At 45.8% G+C, this 22297-nt stretch overlaps 1 protein-coding gene across 1 annotated transcript; it reads left to right on the top strand.

Moving 5' to 3' along the window:
• The first annotated feature begins 2389 nt into the window (after nucleotides 1-2389).
• LOC144114726 (uncharacterized) lies at nucleotides 2390-21671 on the top strand. Its single transcript, XM_077648630.1, has 10 exons — nucleotides 2390-4353; nucleotides 4624-4707; nucleotides 8234-8335; nucleotides 8718-8819; nucleotides 9202-9303; nucleotides 9813-9889; nucleotides 10369-10557; nucleotides 17657-17909; nucleotides 19767-19932; nucleotides 20880-21671. The coding sequence occupies exons 1-10, from the start codon at nucleotides 4224-4226 to the stop codon at nucleotides 21274-21276; spliced, it is 1602 nt and encodes a 533-aa protein (XP_077504756.1). The 5' UTR covers nucleotides 2390-4223; the 3' UTR covers nucleotides 21277-21671.
• Nucleotides 21672-22297: the final 626 nt, after the last annotated feature.

Below are 22297 nucleotides of genomic sequence, written 5' to 3' on the forward strand. Positions count from 1 at the left end.
TGAAGGAACATGGCCAAACAAGATGTAAGGGAGAACCTTATGAGCTCAGAGCATACTTTTATGCAGAGAGTCATAACAAAACACTGCGGTGAGAGAAGCACTCACCACCAGTGCTGGACGCCATCACGTATCAACTTTAAGATGCAAAGGCCATCTCAAAACTTGATCTGATGAATGGGTCCATAATAGCATTGTGTCCTGGAGCAGTAAAGTAAGCCCACTGCATTCAACTCACCGTGACTATGGAAATATTTCAGAAACCACTTCAGGCACCATTTGATGGTCTCCAAGGCAGCATGCATGTCACACACAAAACAACACAAGCTGAAGAAGCTATTCAGAAGAAACAGAGGACAAGGAATTTGAAACAGGAAGAACCCAAAGCTGAAAGCCAAAGAAGCCATCTTCTTTCTGGCACTAATATAATCTGCAAAGCTCACAACTTAGCTGTTTCAGCTGCCAGAAGAATGCTACAGTGCTTTGGACTTGATCACAAGATTGCAGGAATCATATCAAGAATCTAAAGATAAACAGGTATTAGGAATATGAGAGTGATGGAGACCCCACAGTTCAGTGCAGACATTTTTAATGAACCACAGTCCTCTTTGTAGTGAGCAGAAAGCTATGGAGAGAGTAAAGGCAATGTAAACTGCTTCACAATGTGTAGAAGCCTGAAATACACAAGGTGGAGGAAGGGATGACGGAGGTGAAGAGCAGAAAGAGAGACAGACAGAAGGGCACATAATACATACCATGCACAGTTTAGAGCATGGGTGGGTGGATGCAACCCATTTATGCTCAGGACTGAGGTCTCTCAACCTACCTGCACACTACAGGAGCAGTGGCAAATCCCTTGGCTTACTCGTAAACGTTGAGCATTGGGGTAGTTGGTTCAGCACGACTGAAAAACGGAAAAGCAGTGCAAAGACAGGGAGGAAGGAAAAAAGCCATGGATGATACGAGAGCCGGATTAGAAGGGCGTCCATTTTTCATCTTGCTAAGACTAAATTCAAGTTGGAATCAGAAAACAAAAGAACAATGCATACACAGTGATATAGGAAGGAGAAGAATTTCAGCTCGAACTGAATGGCACCATACATTAGCAGAAAGAGTAATGGAATTGTAATTCTGAAAACACACAACTGAAAACACACGGTGTACAGGGCAAGCAAAAAAAGAGCGATCACCGTACACTACAAATGATGCCCACTTATTCCTTAATTATCCAGAATATAATTTGTAAGATCAGCCTTGAATCAATGATACAAAGGCAAAACCGTTTTAGGAGCACAAAGGATGACTTGAGTCCAAAGCAAAAGCTTAGAAAAGATGGTTCCATTGCATATTTCCCTGTTAATATATCTTTGCATCTATGTTTGCAAGGCATACTTACTCCACTGTACCAACTCACTCGCAGCACGTCATAGCAAAGCATGAGCGGTCAGATCTGTTCAATATTTACAGAGAAGCGAGCTCTAATTGCAATCTCTCATGCAGTGACATTACCCGACAGTTCCTTACGTAACACAGGCGAATGCAGACATACAAGAGGGCACCGACAGTCAGGTAAGCAGCAGATTATATTGGGGAGTCTACAGGGATAAGATGGCTGCAGGTGGCTCAGAACAGGTTATATGGAGGGATCTGGGGTAGGCCCTTGTTCTGAAGTAGGCATAGCTGGGCCAGTCATTACATTACAGTAACATTGCAAATGACACACAGTTCATCAGTGCCGTCATCGAAGTCAGTGAGCTGGCTTTTTAATATTTGAAGTGTATTCACCCTACCTTCGGGACACAGGCCTGGAGCAAAGAATAAGATTAAGCATACGAATAACAATAAATAAAAATAACACATAATTAAGAATAAGGAGTAAACAATGGGCACAAAGAATAAGAGTGAAGATAGGATCAGCAATGACAAATCAGTCATCTGCGTAGTGTGTGTTTCTTTAGTCTTTGGTCCATTTCCGAAAGGTGAAAAAAATTTAATCCAGAATTATGACTCAATGCAACCAACCACATTCACGAATGCACAGTAATTAATGAGACAGTTTTTTTTTTGCCCATTTCCTGTGTACCGTAGGAAGCGAGAAGATAACTAAAAATAATGCCTGTGGCCAACCGTCAGAATGCTCTGCCCCTAGTCGCACCTATTGCTAAGCTAGACTTAACATGAGACTTCTATGACCATCCTAATGGTTATATGATGCCTCTTCAATCACACTTGTCCTTACACCTTCTTTGTTGTTCAAAATCTGTACTTTGTAAGCAAGCATGATGGCATCAGTAAGATAAATAAAAACTGGATTCTGTTTAATTTGCAATGCGTTAGTGTTTCTACACTGCATTGCTGTTTCCACTCTAGTCTTCCGGCCTGCTTAATTTTTATGCATCTAGCAGCTTTGCAAAACGTTCAGTAATATGGAACTCATTGGTGAATGCTTCTTCTATAACATGAGGTTCATAAACCCATACTTCTGTACTGTGCCAAGAAGATGGGCCAGCACACTGGTGCTCTAATTGTGCCAACTGATGGATTCCTCTCCCGTCCTCTCCACCGTGAGAGAAAAGGCGTAGGACACAGGAAAAGAGATTTACATGAAACTGGACCAGGAAAAGGAACTCGAGAGGCAGTGAACAGACAATAATGCATTAGTTGATATCGAGATTCGTAGCGGCCTAAATCCCTAAATGCACGCCAACACATCTCTATGGCTCGCATTCAGAGAGAGAATTTATGCACACGTACACTGTTGAGAAAGTCGTAACACCATGTTTAAAAAATCTATCAAGAGTAGAGAAATTTCAAACATCCTCCTTTCACTATGCCACAGGCAATGATTATCTTAATTGGAGAAGCGCACCTCGCAGTTTGGACCAAACGTGATTTATTTTAAGCTTGGAAAGTGAAAAACAAAAGGAGAAGACTGCAGTTCATAGTAATGCCACAGTCAAAAACCGGAAATGTGTATCTAATAATAATAATTGGTGTTTGGGGAAAGGAAATGGCGCAGTGTCTGTCTCATATATATCGTACGTTGAACACCTGAACCGCGCTGTAAGGGAAGGGGTAAAGGAAAGGTGAAAGAAGAGGTGCCGTAGTGGAGGGCTCCGGAATAATTTCGACCACCTGGGGATCTTTAACGTGCACTGACATCGCACAGCACTCGGGCGCCTTAGCGTTTTTCCTCCATAAAAAAGCAGCCGCTGCGGTCGAGTCCGAACTCGGGAACTCCGGATCAGTAGTCGAGCGCCCTAAAAATTGAGCCACCAAAGCGGGTGAAATATGGAGCTGCAAAATTCTCAATTAAGTGAATTCAGGCCTGTTACCACCTGAGGTACCGCACACAACTGCTTCCTCCTGAGACCTGGCAATTCGCGACACCTTCCTGAAGAGCAATACACCACACATGCACACTTCACATGCACATGCACTTTTCAGAGCATCCCCAGGTGCTACTGCCTGTAAGCTGAATAGTTAAACAACAGTGGAGTCGGAAGAAAAAATTCCCTATATACAGAACCGCTCAGCCCACCAGCTCAATCAAAGCATTGTAGCCGCTGTGCAAAGCTCAGGCGCTGAGGCCCAGACTTGAGGGAAAAAAAAAAAAAAACCTCACGCCCACGTCAGACCGTATGCGTTAGGCTGACAGCACTGCAACGATCAGCGCAAAATTATGTGTGCCGATTTTGAAGGCCCGCTTCGCCACTCGAACGTAAAGTACGCGCGATTTAAATGAGCGCGCTTTTCAAACAAGCGGCTACGGGGCAGTTCGTCGCAGCAAATTATGAATAGCGCTCGCGCTACGTTTCACGCCCTGAAATTTAGATCGAAATCTGTGAAGTCTTAGCACTATATTCGCGCGTTCTAAGACACTCAACTTTCTTCCACACAAACTTCCGTAAAAAAAAAAAAAAAATGATTACTACAATGTGGCCAACTGAGTGTTCGGATCCTGCTAAATTCTGCACTGGCTGCGTGATCATTTGTATTCACTTGTTTGTAATTACTGGATGAGTGTAAACTAATATCAATCTTAAAACGTTATGGAAACAATTACTAGTTCCGTGATAGTCAACTTAAACTGATTCTGCGTGCCTAAGCTGTATTATCGTTACGTGAGCCGCTAAGCGCACACGCAGACGACAGCCTTTCCGAGTGGCGGTTAACGCGCAGAAGTGGAGATAGATCGTTGCTGAGACTTTCGTGCGTTGACTGAAATGGCGAGCGAAGACGACTTTACAGAATTTCGTAAGCATTTCACCGACGAAGAATGGAAGGGCTTATGGGAATACATGAGGACGGCGCCCTCGAACATCAAAGAGAAGTACGAGCTGATGCTGAAGCTGGGTGAGTCAACTCTTTTCCACTGCCTTCCTTCGGAGCTGCTTCTTTGAAAGTGCGAATTGCTTTAGAAGTTTTCTGCGATTAATATATTTTATGGCTACCAGAATGAAGCAATTTTCAAAAGTGCAGCAACTGCATATTAGAAAAAATTGTGGGGCCATATTCAGTTAACGGCAAACCAAGACAGACGACAATGATTGCTAGCATAAAAAGAGATACAAGAAGAAAAAGACCTGCGGATAAAAGATATGATTCTCACCTGCATATTTACAGGACTGAAGCCACCACGTCATGAATTTATGAAACCAAAACCGGCACCACCTATACCGGCTAAACCACCAACAAAGTCCAATTCCCGTAAGTATACAAAATCTGTCACTGAGTCAGGTGCTGAGATAATTCTTTCTTTTATATTTACGGCCAATTTCTTGCTTCATATGCTTAAGGAAAGATGCACGTCTCTGCCTCAGTTGCATCTCGGAGCGATATCGGAGAGGGGAGGGCCGTGCCCCTGTATACGCTTAGAAGGAGTTTTGTTCGACCTAGAATAGATGTTGGAAAATATGTTGAACCAATATTTTGTTGCAGTTGAGGAAACAGCTTTTCAGATTGGACGGTCGCAACAAGTTGTTATTATGAGCTGCTTCTTTCGATAGGCAAATCACGGCGTGCTACGCAGTAAAATGCGCGCCGTAGAATGCTTTTCTCATTTAAACTGGTGACTTGTTCGAGCTGAAATTCCGCACAGAAATGGCAGCTGGTCAGCAAAATTGTTTGATGATACATTTGCGTGAGGTAATTGCCTGAGTCGATCAAAAAAGAAGTCGGATATTCGCATGTTCTGCGGCGACGAAGAAACGAAACTAGCCACTATCTCAGCGCTCGCACTGGTTGCGCCATCTCGTTTGCCAGTTGTGAAGATTCGGCAAAGGAGCTGAGTAGGGATGTTTCGCGGGAGATTTGAACACGATTTTCCAACTGCTTTGTCAATGATCACAAAAAACATAGTTTGGCCAAAACCCATTAAATTTCAAGTCTTTCTATAACAAGCGGCAACTAACCCACTTCTTTGCCGAAAATCCACGGCCGACAAATGAAATGGCGCTACCGGTGCAATCGCTGAGAAAACGCTAGTTTCGTTTCGTCGCCGACGCAGACGAGGCTAATATCCGACTTCTTTTTTGATCGATTCACGCAATTGCCCCAACCAAATGTAAGATATTCTGCCGACATTTTGCAATTTCTGTCCGAAATTTGAGCTCGAACAACTCATCAGTTTAGCTGAGAGAAGCATTCTACGGCACGCGTTTAATTGTGCGACAGTCTGCATCATGTTGCACAACTACCTATGTATGAGAGGCGCCGTAGTGGAGGGCTCTGGAATAATTTACACCTCCTACCTAGCTATAGGTTATTCAACGTGCTGTGATATATCGACAGAACATGTGTGCCTATTTGCATTTTTCCTCCATCAAAATCGCTTCTGCTTCGGTCGGGATTCGATCTCGCGTCCTTAATTCGGACTCAACAACCAATCACCATCCACTGGGGGCCCCCAGCGGGTAAAATATAGAAGAAAAGACAATCGCTCGTTGCTGCGATAGGATCCGAACCTACGGCCGGCCCGTATACATGCCGCATACGGTGGTTTCACCTAACCTACAATAATGGTAGTCTAAAAAACTTCGGGCCTTCTTAACCACATTCAGAGAAGAAAATGAGATAGGATTTGGAATATGGCCCTCACCAAATATTCCAAAGGACCCTCAAATTTTGCGAGTAAATAAAATAGATTAAAGTGGATTAGTGCGGATTAATGGGCCTTTATTAATTCGGATAGGTGGATTGGTGGGGATTAGTGAATGGATGGAGGTGGAAGATTGTGTTGCTATGCTAAATCAGTGGAAGGTACTAGAAAATTCCTCAGATTTACACATTTGATGGTGCTGATGGCGTCACGGCCCTCACGACCAATCACTGCATTTCGCTACTGAGAAACCCGGTGGTTTTCGCAAGACGACGACCTAATGTGGCATTAATAAATGGTACACACCCTCGTGCGCGCGCGAGCACACACACACACACACACACACACACACACACACACACACACACACACACACACACACACACACACACACACACACACACACACACACACACACACACACACACACACACACACACACACACACACACACACACACACACACACACACACACACACACACACACACACACACACACACACACACACACACACACACACACACACACACACACACACACACACACACACACACACACACACACACACACACACACACACACACACACACACACACACACACACACACACACACACACACACACACACACACACACACACACACACACACACACACACACACACACACACACACACACACACACACACACACACACACACACACACACACACACACACACACACACACACACACACACACACACACACACACACACACACACACACACACACACACACACACACACACACACACACACACACACACACACACACACACACACACACACACACACACACACACACACACACACACACACACACACACACACACACACACACACACACACACACACACACACACACACACACACACACACACACACACACACACACACACACACACACACACACACACACACACACACACACACACACACACACACACACACACACACACACACACACACACACACACACACACACACACACACACACACACACACACACACACACACACACACACACACACACACACACACACACACACACACACACACACACACACACACACACACACACACACACACACACACACACACACACACACACACACACACACACACACACACACACACACACACACACACACACACACACACACACACACACACACACACACACACACACACACACACACACACACACACACACACACACACACACACACACACACACGCGCGCGCGCGCGCGCGCGCGCGCGCAAGCACGCACGCACGCACGCACGCACGCACATCCGTGCGCACGCGTGCACCCACAACACATACACAATTACAAATACACGGCCACTGGATAGGAGAAACCATGCCTTCGTTCATTGGCCTCTTGACTGAATGAGCTCCTTTGTACGGGTGAACTACTCTACCCTGGAAATTGTTCGAGAGCAAAATGTGCGCACTGTTTTGAAAAAGTTGCGTGGAAATGCACGGTTCCTTTTCCGTCAATAGAAGTCGCTGCATGCACTATAGTAACTGAATTCGCGGAGATTTTCAGTATATATGTTTATACGCCCGGGATGTACCTGTTTTAACTAGGCCATCTCTAAATTAGCGGCAGAATTAATAATCAAAGGGGCTCTGAATCATATAGAACGTACACAGTAACAGGGAAGCATTCAGAGATTTCGTACATCAAGTAAACACGCCACTTACAATAAAACATGTGCAGCTACAATTCCGTTCACAGGCTAAGGAAACACTTCAGGCTATCGAGAAATGTGTCATGGACAATCATATATGCCATGAATTCCGGTCAAAATTCACAAACTCTCCTCCGAGCTTCCTCACAAACTTTCCCTTTAAACAGTTTTGAAAAGTGGGATTATACTACTAGGGATTATATATGGTTTGATGTTTTACTGGGCTAGGGACTGCTGTTTGGTTTTTGTTCTCCTAATAGAATGTAATTAATGACACTTGATTGGTCTGGAGCATGTTCGTTTTTCAGCGCAGAACAGTAGCATTCCGTTAAAGCTTCTCGATGCGCACGATTCTGTGGCGCATGCCAGGCTAACAAATATCATGGGGTGAAACGCAGCCTCGCCCGAGGCGTCTTCCAGCGGGTCCGGCTATCCGAGACACCAGCGAGAAGAGGCGAAGTGCATGGAATGCGAGGAAAACTCGGACCAAGAATACCTATGTGAGTTGTCTGCGAAAGCCGGTTCCTGGCTTCCAACACGAGAATGGGAAATGCACTCATTGTAAATTAGTTTTTTAGTACAGCTGGTAAGGCATGAACATATGAAATGCACAGCGGCTTGTCTACAGCGTCAGGAGTTCTGAGCACAAACCTTCGTGGCTACTTACATGCTTCACTTTCTGGAACGGCCAGTTGGGCAGCTTGTTATATGATTAATGTATGACGCACAAAAGGAGTGCTGTGATGAATTCATTTTTTATCATGACCTGAATGAGCCTTTGACTCCCAGACACGCAGATTTCACGCGCAATGTTAAAGCTGCTCGATGCGCACGATTCTATGCCGCAAGCCAGGCTAACAAATATCATGGGGTGAAACGCAGCCTCGCCCGAGACGTCTTCCAGCGGGTCCGGCTACCCGAGACACCAGCGAAAAGAGGCGAAACGCATGGAATGCGAGGAAAACTCGGACCAAGAATACCTATGTGAGTTGTCTGCGAAAGCCGGTTCCTGGCTTCCAACACGAGAATGGGAAATGCACTCATTGTAAATGAGTTTTTTAGTACAGCTGGTAAGGCATGAACATATGAAATGCACTGCGGCTTGTCTCCAGCGTCAGGAGCTCTTAGCACAAACCTTCGTGGCTACTTACATGCTTCACTTTCTGGAACGGCCAGTTGGGCAGCTTGTTATATGATTAATGTATGACGCACAAAAGGAGTGCTGTGATGAATTCATTTTTTATCATTACCTGAATGAGCCTTGGACACCCAGACACGCATATTTCACGCGCAATGTTAAAGCTGCTCGATGCGCACTATTCTATGCCGCAAGCCAGGCTAACAAATATCATGGGGTGAAACGCAGCCTCGCCCGAGACGTCTTCCAGCGGGTCCGGCTACCCGAGACACCAGCGAAAAGAGGCGAAGCGCATGGAATGCGAGGAAAACTCGGACCAAGAATACCTATGTGAGTTGTCTGCGAAAGCCGGTTCCTGGCTTCCAACACGAGAATGGGGAATGCACTCATTGTAAATGAGTTTTTTAGTACAGCTGGTAAGGCATGAACATATGAAATGCACTGCGGCTTGTCTCCAGCGTCAGGAGCTCTTAGCACAAACCTTCGTGGCTACTTACATGCTTCACTTTCTGGAACGGCCAGTTGGGCAGCTTGTTATATGATTAATGTACGACGCACAAAAGGAGTGCTGTGATGAATTCATTTTTTATCATTACCTCAATGAGCCTTGGACACCCAGACACGCATATTTCACGCGCAATTTGATTCCGCTCCAGTCAGTGAGCAGTGCATATATCAAATATCCGAATGGGCATTGAAACTACCTTGGACGTCCTGTGGACGTTCAGGATGTCTGCAGGGCATTCGCAGGACATCCAAGGCAGAATCAGTGCCCATTCTGATGTCCACATGCTCACACCTTTTTTTCATAAACCACGGTGTGGGTAATATGCTTCCAGTTTGCGATGACTGCGGTGTCGACCGTCCCGGCGACTGCCCCAAACACGGACCATTGACCCATGTCAAGGACTCGGAGGTGAGTGCCAAGCACGCGAACTTGACGAATCTGAAAAACTGCCTTCAGACCGCGTTCGCATCTGCCTGGTTTCGATCGGCACATATAGTGATCCGTTGAAAAATACGGCAGCGGGAACTTTGCCGAGCGGAGATAGTGGTGCACCGCAGCGCGTCAGAGCGTGCCTTCGTCCTATTGCAGCTCTCAACTATGGCAATGCTCTCTCCCTCCTTTCACCTTTTTCATTCTACTCCTGACTGCGTGGTTACGGATCCCACATTGATCGAGGCCGTTCATTGCATGCGCCTTTCCATTTGACCCAGGCCTTCTTTTCATTATTTCATCACAGTGCAAAGACTCCTTGATTCATGTAAACACAAATGAATAGTTTTCGAGTCTGAAACTTCAGCTCCAGAGAATATGGGAAGTGGGGTTTGTGTGTTTCCAGTGCTGTGACCAATGGCATTGCAGGCAACCTCAAACTGCTACTCCGTTCGCAGGTGGATGCCGGGGACCCGCTGCGCGCCAACAAGACCCTCCCCGAAGGCTTGTCCATCCGCCGTTCCACCATCAAAGGGGCACAGCACGGCGTGTTCACCCTGAAGCCACTGCCCAAGAGGGTCTACTTTGGTCCTTACGAGGGTGTCAAGGTGGAGGACAATGGTGGGGGCAACGGCTACACCTGGCAGGTGCGTTGACAACAGGACGCCTTTAGAACCATTGAGGCAGTGGTTTGAGAACCTGTCTTCCCTGTCCTTTACGACAGCAGTTAAATAGTTACCAACAGGAAATATTTTCCCTAAGTGGCGCTCTGCCATGAGATATGATGCAAAGGAACTTTTAAATGAGTAGTCTAACTCGTTATACAATCCAAGATAGACTTCCATCACCTGATGTACCATCGTAATGCTCAATCCGAAGCTCCCTCGGCATGCTCTTCCATTTACTTATTTATTCACTGAATACTGCGGACATGCTGTATGTCCAAGCAGGAGAGGGAAATACATAGAAGGGACAACGGAAAGCAAGTACGGTAGTACCGAACAATATAGATACGTACCGCAAAATACGCAGAGCAAAATTTCAATTGAAAATGCGGTTACAGCACAGCTACTAAGCCAACAGTGAAGATGTCGAGAATGGTTAGAAAGCAATGGAGACTCCTTCGGGGGAACATTCCATTCAGAAACTGTTGTGGGAAGAAAAGAAAAGTTGTATGTGTTTGTGCATGAAAAAATAGGTTTTATGCAGGCTAAGGGTATGCTTATGGCGCGAGGCTCGTCTAGAATCATTAGCGATGTGATTTGTGGGTCGAATACCAAGTCGAGAAAAGTATAATGAATTAAGGAAGTTGAGACGGGCTTTCTTCTATCTACAATTGGTTCTAAGTCTGCAAGTTTCAATACGGTGGATGGAGAGGCTAGGCGCCTATAACGGTTGTAAATAAAGCGAGCCGCAAGACATATTTGCATTTTTTCTACTTACTGGGTGTCATCTGTCGTGTAAGGGTCCCATACAATGCAGGCATATTCGAGATTTGGCCTTGCAATGTATTTATATGCCTTCAGTTTTAGGGCACTAGGGAAGCCGTGGCGGATGAACATATATAATCGATGTGTTCCGTCAATTTGAGCCGTTACGTTATGGCGGTTCCCAGATACTGATATTCTTTTACCTCTCTGATTCCATTGTTATTTACGTTAAACATAAAATTAAGTTGCGTAGTCTTTTTACTGATGTAGAGAGAAACTGTTTTGTCAAAGTTAATAACCATTTCGCATTCGTTACTCTATTTTGCTAACAATTGTAGATTTGCGTTCAAATTAAGCTAGACAGACACAGATTTGACAGAATTAAATGTAATACAATCATCTGCAAACAGTGTTATGGTCACAGAGGGTTCGAGAACTTTTGTGAGGTCGTTTATATAGATATTGAAGAGTGCTGGACCCAAAACCGATCCTTGAGGCACACCTAAGTAAAGTTCTAAAAATCGAAAGGTTGCTCCATGGATGTCGGCAAACTGCTTTCGTTTTGATAAACATGATGTGGCCCAACTGATTATTTGGTCCGGAATGCCTAATAATTTCATTTTTGTTGCTAGTTTATGATGAGTAACCTTATCAAAAGGTTTGGAGTAATCTAAAAAATCATCTCTACCTGGCAGCCACAGTCAGGTTCACTTTGGCAAGTTCATCAAGAGTGACCACTAGTTGTGTCGTAGTGGAGTATCCTTGACGGAAGTCATGTTGGGCTTTGGTCATTATTTCCATCTGGTCTAAAAAATTGTTGTGGTGTTTGGTGAGTACATGTTCTAACACTTTTGCAAGAGGTGGAAATGAGAGAAATAGGGCGGTAATTACCAACTTGCAATCGGCTGCCATTTTTAAAAACTGGAAACACGCGGGAAATTTTCCATTCATCGGTACTATACCCAATTCAAGAGATGCATTAAATATTATCGAAAACTTGGCGAGTATTTCAGCGTACATTTTAAGAAAGGTAGTGGCAATATTATAGGGGCCGGGGGATTCCTTGGTGTCTAGCCGCAGGAGTAAATCTACTATTCTTTCTCTGCTAATGGTAACACTTCTTTCGAGACTGTTCAGACAAAAATCAATAAACGTCGTATTAGATTTAGTAAACACGCTTTGAAAGTAAGTATTCAAAGCATTAGCTATCTCCTTTTTATCTGTAATGGCAGAGTCATTCATGATAATCTTGGTGGGCAAATTATCAACTGAGGTTTATTGTCGTGTGCACACATATATAAGGTTAACATGATAAAACATAAAAAACGCATTTGAACTAGCATCTTTGCTATCGTATCGTCAAGCGTCAGAAAGACTTTCTCCCAGCAGATCGATTTATGTTTGGTATCTCTTGTCCAAGAATTGCTTTTCCTGTTTGGTAAACAAAACTGATGGGTCACTAACACATGTCCCTTCTTTTCCTGATTCCAAGCAGTAGGCTTCCCACAGCTCCCTGGTTGTCTTATCTTTGAATTTCAGCAGAACTGTAGACTGTTGGAAGGGGGGTTTGCAGCTATCGCATCTGGCGCATTGTGCCGCCAGATTTCCAGGTGAGTTAATCTGCCGGCAGTTGCGGTTATGCTCTCTGAGTCTTTCATTTTAACCTCTGCTCGTCTGGCCCACATATGCTCGGCTGAAAGATAGCGGTATCTTGTAAACCACTCCTTCACAGCACTCGACGAAGCTGTTTGTGTGCCTGACGCCCCAAGAGCACCGGTTTCTTCATTTACCTTAGCGCACATTCGTTTTAGTTTTCTTGGTGCGGAAAAAACTACTTGCACTTCATGCCTGTCGGCAACATGTTTTTCAAATTGTGAGCAAGTGCATGAATGTACGGTAGAGCCACAGCCCTTTTGTTTTCTTGCTTTTTGCCTCGGTCCGTTGATTTCACAAATCTTTTAAGCACTTTTTCTGCCACTGATGCAAGCAGTGGAGAAAGTCTTTCTGACGCCTGACGACACGATAGCAAAGTTGCTGGTTCAAATGTGTTTTTTTGTGTTTTGACATTTTAAGCTTATATATGTGTGCACACCGCAATAAACCTCAGTTGATAGTTGGCGCACCAGTGTTTGTGTTGTCTCTGTGTTCTCCCACGTGAGTCTAAAAGCGCAGTTATGTTTGACCATGCTAAATACAAACTAGCCCAATTTGAAACCCTCTTAATGTTCATTTCGTGTACATCGGGCCTCAACATTCCACCAGTGTCTCCGCTAACAAGCATACGTTTTTTTCATCGAACTCATCGCTGAAGCAAGATGCCGTACAAGGACCTTAACTTATGCCGCCTCGCATGGATTGACAACTCAAGTGATTTCAGCGCTTTTCGGTTGGATGGCTCCGTCAGAAGCGACGTCTCGACCTCTTTGCAAGATACTACGAGCTGAGACATGAAGGCAGGTCAGGCTCTACCGTGACCATATCACGCTCATCTGCAGATCGGCGCTAGGCCAAGGACAGAGTTAGCGCATGGTTAAATACTTGCTTCATTCGGCCGAAGCTTTAGTGGAATGTTCGTGGGCAGCCTCATTTGGAATGTTGCCAAGGAAGAGGAAAAAGAGTAGTATCCCAGAAGAATCTAAAGTTATCAATTTTTAAGGATTTAAAATCCCTGGTGCAATACTCCACACATTAAAAAAGGGCCCCAAATATTCCATGCAGCCAACGCTGAGGCCGTTAGACGTCTTAGGCATGATACGCTCTATCGCTGACACCTGATTCAGAAGAAAAGAGTGCATACACCAGAGAAGGCTTGAAATGCATAAAAGAAGCAAGCAAGCAAAAGAACTGTAGAGTGGTTCCGAAGAAAACAGTTCATTTCTTGCGATAGAATGGATTGAAGTTTCTGGTGTCTGACAAGACAGGCTTGTTTGCCATAATAGAAGCAGGCGACTATGACGCAAAAGCACAATAAGCGGTCTCTAAAAATTTAATCAGACAAGCAAACCCCACCGAAAGAAGACTTAAGGAGTACCGGAACCATGCCGCAAAGATATGCGATAAATCTGGGCTAGAAAAACTTGCACAAGAAGTGAAGAAAAGCAAGAAGGTAACTCTTAGACCATTCTTCACGATAAAAACACACAAACCACGCGCCCCGTTTCAAATAGCTGAAGATAAGGGAACCTGGCAAAGGAAAATAGCCCTGGGTACCTGCAGATCCATCTGAACGAGCTTCCTGTGAAAGATCCCTCCATGATCAGAAATTCGAATGAGGTCATCGAATACCTCAAGACAGAGCCTAGTGTGACATGCTTGTCCATTGACGTCTTGGTCCTATTTTACAGCGTTCGCCGGGACCAAGTGCTAGAATGCGTTGAAATGTGTATAGAAGAATTTGATTCTGACAAGTTTATGAACGAGTGTGGCATCAGAACTACAGATTTCTATGCCCTTTTGAAGGCGTATCTCACGTCATTGTGTGTTGAGCTGAAAGGAGAGGTCTTCTCTTAAAATGACGGGATATGTATTCGATCCACCATAGCCCCCGTTCTATGTGACCTTTTCCTTGCTAGAGGGGACAAGATACTTGAAGACGCCTTGGCTCCGCTTGGTGGTACAATGTGTTTTCGCTATGTCGATGACTTCTTGACTGCACTGACAACACTCTGGCAATACGGAACCTTGTAGGAAAAACTATGGAACAATTCAAGTTAGCCCACTCAGGGCTAACCTTCACTCATGAAGTCCCCAAAAATGGCAACTGTTAGTTCCTTGATCTGGCCTTGTCTGTGGAAACCCACTTATGCTGGGAGTATGCAACACGCAGCGAAAAAGGCCTACTGCCACATGACTCTGCCCACTCAAAGCTGATCAAGCGAAACATGGCCATGTCTTGTTTCGAGCAGGCCATAAAAAAGTCCTGCAACCACAAGATGCGAAGTATTCTGAACAACCAGGCAGGAAGACTGGAAAAAGCCGGTTACCCTAAACCACTGCTTGCATAAGTAGCAGAAAAAGTGCTTAAAAGATTTGTGAAAGCAACGGACCGTGGCAAAAAGCAAGAAAACAAAAGGCCTGAGGCTCTACCGTACATTCATGCACTTGCTCACAATTTGAAAAAAATGTTGCCGAAAGGCATGAAGTGTAAGTAGTTTTTTCCGCACCAAGAAAACTAAAACGAATGTGCGCTAAGGTAAACGAAGAAACAGGTCCCAGACAAGAGGAGTCTTGGGGCGTCAGGCACACAAACAGGTTCGTCGAGTGCTGTGGAGGAGTGGTTTACAATATGCCGCTATCTTGAGGCCGAGCATATGTGGGCCAGACGAGCAGATGTTAAAATGAAAGACTCAGAGAGCATAACCGCAACTGCCGGAAGATTAACTCACCTGGAAATCTGGCGGCACATTCCGCCAGATGCGATAGCTGCAAACCCCCCTTCCAACAGTCTACAGTTCTGCTGAAATCGAGAGATAAGACAACCAGGGAGCTGTGGGAAGCCTACTGCTTGGAATCAGGAAAAGGAGGGACGTGTGTTAGGGACTCATCAGTTTTGCTTACCAAACAGGAAAAGCAATTCTTGGGCAAGAGTTACGAAACATAAACCGATGTGCTGGGAGAAAGTCTTTCTGACGCTTGACGATGCGATAACAAAGTTGCTGGTTGAAATGGGTTTTTATGTTTTGACATGTTATGCTTATATATGTGTGCATACCGCAATAAACCTCAGTTGATAGTTTGCGCACCAGTGTTTGTGTCGTCCCTGTGTTCTCCCACGTCAGTCTAAAAGCGCAATTATGTTTGACCATGCTAACTACCAACAAGCCCAATTTGAATGATAATCTCTTAATGATAACCTCTTAAAGATAATCTTGTCAAGTGTTCTAGATCCTTTGTTTGACCGAAACTGCCAAAATTTACTGGGATTTTTTGTCACGAAACGAGGAAGCGTCTCACCATAGAAGCCAGGTTGAAACTGTTAGTCGTAGCTGCATGTTTGCCCTACCGAAAATGCACGGCACCATACTTCTGTATAATGACGTGGTATGCAGCACTGTTTAGTTGAAATCAGCTTCACAAGATATTGACAGTGTTGCTGTGTTTTACACTTTAGCGTTAGGCTAAGATTAACGAAAATGACTCCAAACATTCTTTTTGGGAAGTTGTTTCGAATCTTCACTCTGTCAGCATTTTTCGCAGCTTTTGTTGCCTCACAATGCCTCTTGTTGCGCCATTAGAAATGAAATGCTCGCACTACTGGCCAGTTTCTGTGTACCTGAGGAGAGGAGAGTGTCTTTCTGATGCATGACCCTCAAGAACTGAGGCGACTGCCAGTCGAGCTCTCGCGCAAGGAATCGTTGGTCACGGCGGTAATTTCGATCCATCCATGCCGGACCACTTCCGCAAATATTTTTGTGCTTGGCGAAATGTCTCCATGCATCAATTCTGTCTGGACAAAAAGTATCTCCTCTGGACGAACACTGACGAGGGAAACTTTCAATGCACCATGCTACTCCTGTCTCTTTCACTTTGTAGCTACGGACTGACAATCCTCGAAACAACTTCAGGCTGCAAAGCAGGCAGTACCATCAACTCGGGATACACGACACATGAGCCTCATTTTAACACCACAAAGTTAAGGATCCCATTCGGCAGAAAATTCGTTGTCGATGGCGTTGTGGGCGAGAAATCTCCGGAAAAGCAACCTAGGTGAGTTACCCAGGTTACGTGGCCCTGTGGCGTCATCACAACCTGCCCATCGAATTGTGAGCAAACTGGCTACCGCGGTAGGTGGCAGTTAAAGTAATGATTGGTCGCGAGAGGTTGCTCGGTAAGAGCAACCTCAGTAGCACAAGCCCCACCGGTGGCAGCACCTGCCATTGCAGGACAGTGGCGCATCGCTTAACCGCTGCATCACAGTGCCAGGACTGATACAAGGACTTCCAGGGATCTATGAATCTAAAGTCGAGAATGAGCAATTCAGCATATAAAAGGACATTAACCGATTGCAGCTATCGCGTCATACTCTTAGGGCAGGGCTTAAATGTCCTCTGAATTTTGGTTCTTGGTGATTGTGGCCGTCCAGTAGGGTCTGCGTCATCAGCGGAAAGCCATGACCAATGATGGACTAAAAAAACAAACCAAAACGAAATGTCATAAATATAAGGTCCCTGTACTGTCCTGTAGCTTTCATCAGGCTAGCGGTGGCTACTGGAGACTGAAAGGCAATAACTTCGAATGATTTGAGAGTATTTCAGAGCGCCCCGAAGCTAAAGCTGCACAGAACATCCAGCTGAGTTTGTTCCTGTTTTGTACGCAGGTTTTCGAGGACGGGAAGGTGTTCCTGGTGGACGGTCGTCCGCTAGACAGTTCCAACTGGATGCGCTACGTGAACTGCGCGGCCAGTCCACAGGAACAGAACCTGGTGGCCTTCACGCGTCACGGCAACATATACTACCGAACACCCAAGGCCGTGGGCGCTGGCGAGGAGCTCCTCGTGTGGTACGGCGCAGCGTTTGCTCGGGAACTGGGGCTGCTCGGCAAGCCACGAGGTTCGGGGCCATCCGCGAAAGGTGAGGGTCTCGTCTTTTCACGCCTTTGACGAGCAGTCGCAGTTGGATGGGGTCATCTGACAGATTTTTCATGGAGAGGCTGACGAGACACTTTGCATCGCGAATGATCATGAAAAATGCATCACTTCAAAAGAGCTTCATTAAAAGTTTAGGGACGTCAAGTAGAAGTTGGCTTGAATCTGCAAGGAAACTCGTTCAATCACAGAGACCACGGTCACCAGCAACGGAGCTTTTATAATCTAATGAAAAGAAAAAACGAAATACAGGTGTCGCCCTCCACTGCCGATTTCGCAGGCATAATGCATGCGTCGACACCGAATTCCGGGGCAGATCCCAGAGGCCGCACCTAATCACTATTCACTGTAATACAGTGGCAACCCGCTGTTTTCGGTAAAGACGTCATGAGTTTGAAGGGATTGACGGGAAGACTTTTAAATGCAATTTTCTCGGCGATGAATGCGTTTTTATGGGTTGGCAGAGCACCGGACACGTATTTCGGAGGTTGTGGGTTCGGATTCCATTGATGGCATGTTGTTTTTTCTTCTGCTTTGTAATTAGTTATTTTTAAAATAATTACCCAGGTAATCTTCCGTTGATGAAGATCACAAATTAAAAAGGTACTCTATGCTCCTTGGTTTCAGTGATTATTGGCTTCCTTCATGTCCGTTCTTTAGAGTGTGAGAATATCTGCGGTGCTCAACGCTGCTTCTTGCTTTCGCAGCGCTTGTCGGGGCTTGGCAGAGAAGGCCAAGTGGCCCGTGCGCAGCGGGGATAGAAAATCAACTAATACAATTTAGTTCATCAGCTTACTAGTTAAAGCAATTTACCAGTTGAGGTGAGTTTTATGCTGCACTTGGGATTAGCCTTGCTTGCTCTGCCGGCAGTCTCCACCGTAGCGTCACTTATATGTTAATAATGACATAAACCTTTGGGATCAGTTTTCTGGTGTGCGCTTTAACTCGTATTACTACGCGTCAAACGCCACACTGTTACCTCAAAAAGCCTATTTTTTTTTTAAGAATTAGTGTCAAGCATTCCTGAAAAACCTGGTATATCGCCTGCCAGGCAGAGCGCCTAAAAAGCCCTACATTATGAAATAATGTCCTCTTCGTATAGGCCTCATGGAAGCGCTGGGCAAATGTTTAATAGGTCCGGCAGGTATTCTGGGTCGCCGCCTGCAATCTTCGCGTCCCTTCGGCATCGTCACTGGCGTGAACGATTACTTTCTAAGCTTTTTTCTCAGCTTTGGAAAAATCGAACATTGAAGCAAGTGTCAGGTATGGTAGTAGCTTATAAGAACAGCTAGCGTTCATGCAGTTGCCCCCGATAGTACAGAGTCGCGTTAATGGTACTTCGCACAAGTACTGCACGATGTGATTAAAACAAAGCTCCTCCTGCGGTAGCTCGAAAGTGGCCTCAATTTCGAGACTTATATTCCCACCTTGTGTGTCCAATCTGCGAATTCTGGTTTTTTAGGCTGATATCCACCATCTGCTGTGGTTATGCCTTGCGCTGCAGCCGACGAGAATCTTGCACCTGGTGCGGCAGCAGGTCTCTCGCCGACCAATTCGTCATATATCGCTTGGAGGCAGGGACTGCATCATCGGCTTTATTAGAACTCCCGACATTTTCCCTTTATTTAGCCATCATTCTCTTTCAACCATCATTACATACCCCCTTTATGTCCTCAGGAAATAAATATCGATTTGTAAAACAAAACAAACAAACAAACAAGAAAGCCGTGGTAACTCTTCTGTGCATGTCTGCAGACGTGAATTTGAGGTGGCTGGCGATAAGTGCAGAAAGTCTAACTCGTTCCAGAGCTCTCCACAAATTATCTGCTTTTTCTGCCCACAGAAGACGGAGACAGCGAGGCCAGACCGCAGCCGGTCTTCTCCTGCGACACGTGCGGCGAACCCTTTTACACTCCAGACTGCTTGGAGAAGCACAGGCGGCACAACCACCTGCAGAGGCCAGAAAGAAGGCACCGCTGCGCCCACTGCCCCTACTCGAGCGATCGAAAGTAAGACAAGATTTTAACTTTCCCCTTGTTTTGGTTTTGTTATGTGAGGTTTTGAACTGGGGGATAAATAAGTTACCCCCGATTAACCGCGGCTGACACGGTTCAAATCTTCCCGGACCCTACCCCCTGATCGCCCGCGCTACCGAGCGCATGCCGACCAAGTAGTGCCTTGCTCTGTGTGGGAAGAAAGGAGCAACACTCTGGCTGACTCAAACAGGCATTTATTGATACAGCAACAATAACATCAGCTAGCAACAAAATACGCAAAGGAATCGAGGTCGTTCGGCTCAGCAGCACGGTTACGAGCGAACGTTCGCCCACGCTAGGGCAAGCAAGAAACTCCGAGGCCAATAGGGACGAGCTGGCAAGAGGGTGTTCCCAACATGATGCCTCGCTCCGCTAGCGAAGAGCGGAGCACCACGCCGAACAGTCGGCGCGCGTCAAGTTCCCGAGCCGAAGATCGGGCGCCATATGCCCAGCGCGCGTGCGCAGCAATCACGTAGCTTGTGGCGCTGGATTCGTTGCGATGGCGGCGCCCTTCCTTGTTAGTTAAAGTAACTAGAAATTAGGGGGAACCCATCACGGGAACCAAACCAAAGTGGAAGAGCATCCATAGTTAATATGTAGATACACCTGCGACTTGCGACAAAGGTGTTCCAATATTTATATTCAAAAATAGCAGGAAGAGGTGAGGGAAATAGCTGGGTATAACTGCAGGATAATGTTACAACATGATGGCGTTGCATTATTGAAAAATGAATACTCCCTTTCTTTCTTCTCTCCTTCCGGATGAAGCAGTGTCGGTGAGAGGTGGATCCGCGGCCCCGTGTGGTAGCATATATGCATGCAGTGGGCTTCTCCTAGTTTTTTCACCTCTGCATCGTCAGTGAGGCTAACATGCTCACAGTGTCTACTCTTTGCTCCTGCTTTCATTTGCTTCCACACAGACATAATGTCGTCACACACGAGCGGACCCACACGGGCGAGCGGCCCTTCTTGTGCGAGGTGTGCGGGAAGGACTTCGCACGGCAACACCATCTCAAAGGCCACCAGCGGGTCCACTCGGGGGAGGGGCCGCACGAATGCCCGGAGTGCGGACAGCGGTTCAGCCAGGCATCTAACCTGGCTACTCATCGCAGTGGGCAACACGGTGTGGACGGCGGGGCTGCCTCGCACCTGTGTCCCCGCTGCGGGAAGGGGTTCAGCCAAAAGGGCCACCTCAACAGGCATCAGCTAACACACACGGGGGAGAGGCCCCACGCTTGCTCGCTGTGCGCGAAGAGGTTCGCGCGACATGATGAAGCCGTAAGACATGAGAGGGCGGTGCACGGTCACCAGCACTAGCCCCAGTGCCCGCACTGAGTGAAATGCTTTGTGAACTTGGCCAACATGAGAAGACACAGTAAAAGGCGTGGTTCTGCATGCGCCAAAAAGTACGAGGAGAGATGAGGGGGGGGGGGGGTCAGAATAATTCATCTTGGACCACTTTGAAAGTTCACTGTTTCCTTGTTTCACACTTCATTAGAAAGTGTCTGTCTCATGCTGCTGTTATTGTATGGTTCTCGTTGCACAGCCCTCTATTGTTTGCATTCGATGTTCACTGTGCTCGCGCTGTACTATGCTCTGTAGCTCCTGTATTTGGCAATGCAAGTGAGTTGCGACAAATTTTGTCATTTGAGCTTTTATTCTAATTTTCTACTGTTGCTTACGGTTGTGGTTAGGAACGCTTTCTGAGCTGTATACTGCGTTTGTGTTTCTAACCCGCACTGTAGCGTTCCTACAAATAGCAATATAATTAAAAAGTGAGTAAAAAAGAAAAGCGCATGCTCTTTGATCAGCATTACATATGGATCTGACCGCCAGTATGTCAACAGCATGCATGAGCTATTTATATAGCTTTTTTTTTTCGGCTAAGCCTACGCTTATAGTGAAGAAATAATGTTGACTAACACCAAAGACGTAAAAGAAAATCGGGCTGGTTCTTGCTTTCAGTTTTCCTGCAGTCTATAAGGCGTCCTTTATGCTAGGATTTACAGCAGATCGTCTGCTCACGTATAGAATCTCGCCAAGGTAAGTGTCGGAAGCTTTCTTCCTGAGTGGATGATTAAGAATAGTTGTTTGTATGGCAGTGTGTGCCTCGCGTGCTATGTTGTAACAGGCACCACAACCTCCGTATACGACCTAAAGCAGAAATACAGCACCAATAATGAGCTCCCTCTTCTTAGACGAAAGTCTGGAGGAAACTGACAACTTCTTGCGCAGATTCTCATGTGCCCTTTCCGCTCCATAACCCAGGTGGCATTTCTAAAAAAAATCCCCGCTTCCGACAAAACTTATATACTTGAAAGCTTCACCCGTTTCACTG

Source organism: Amblyomma americanum, chromosome 1 (genome assembly GCF_052857255.1).
Source record: "Amblyomma americanum isolate KBUSLIRL-KWMA chromosome 1, ASM5285725v1, whole genome shotgun sequence".
Lineage (NCBI taxonomy): Eukaryota > Metazoa > Arthropoda > Arachnida > Ixodida > Ixodidae > Amblyomma > Amblyomma americanum.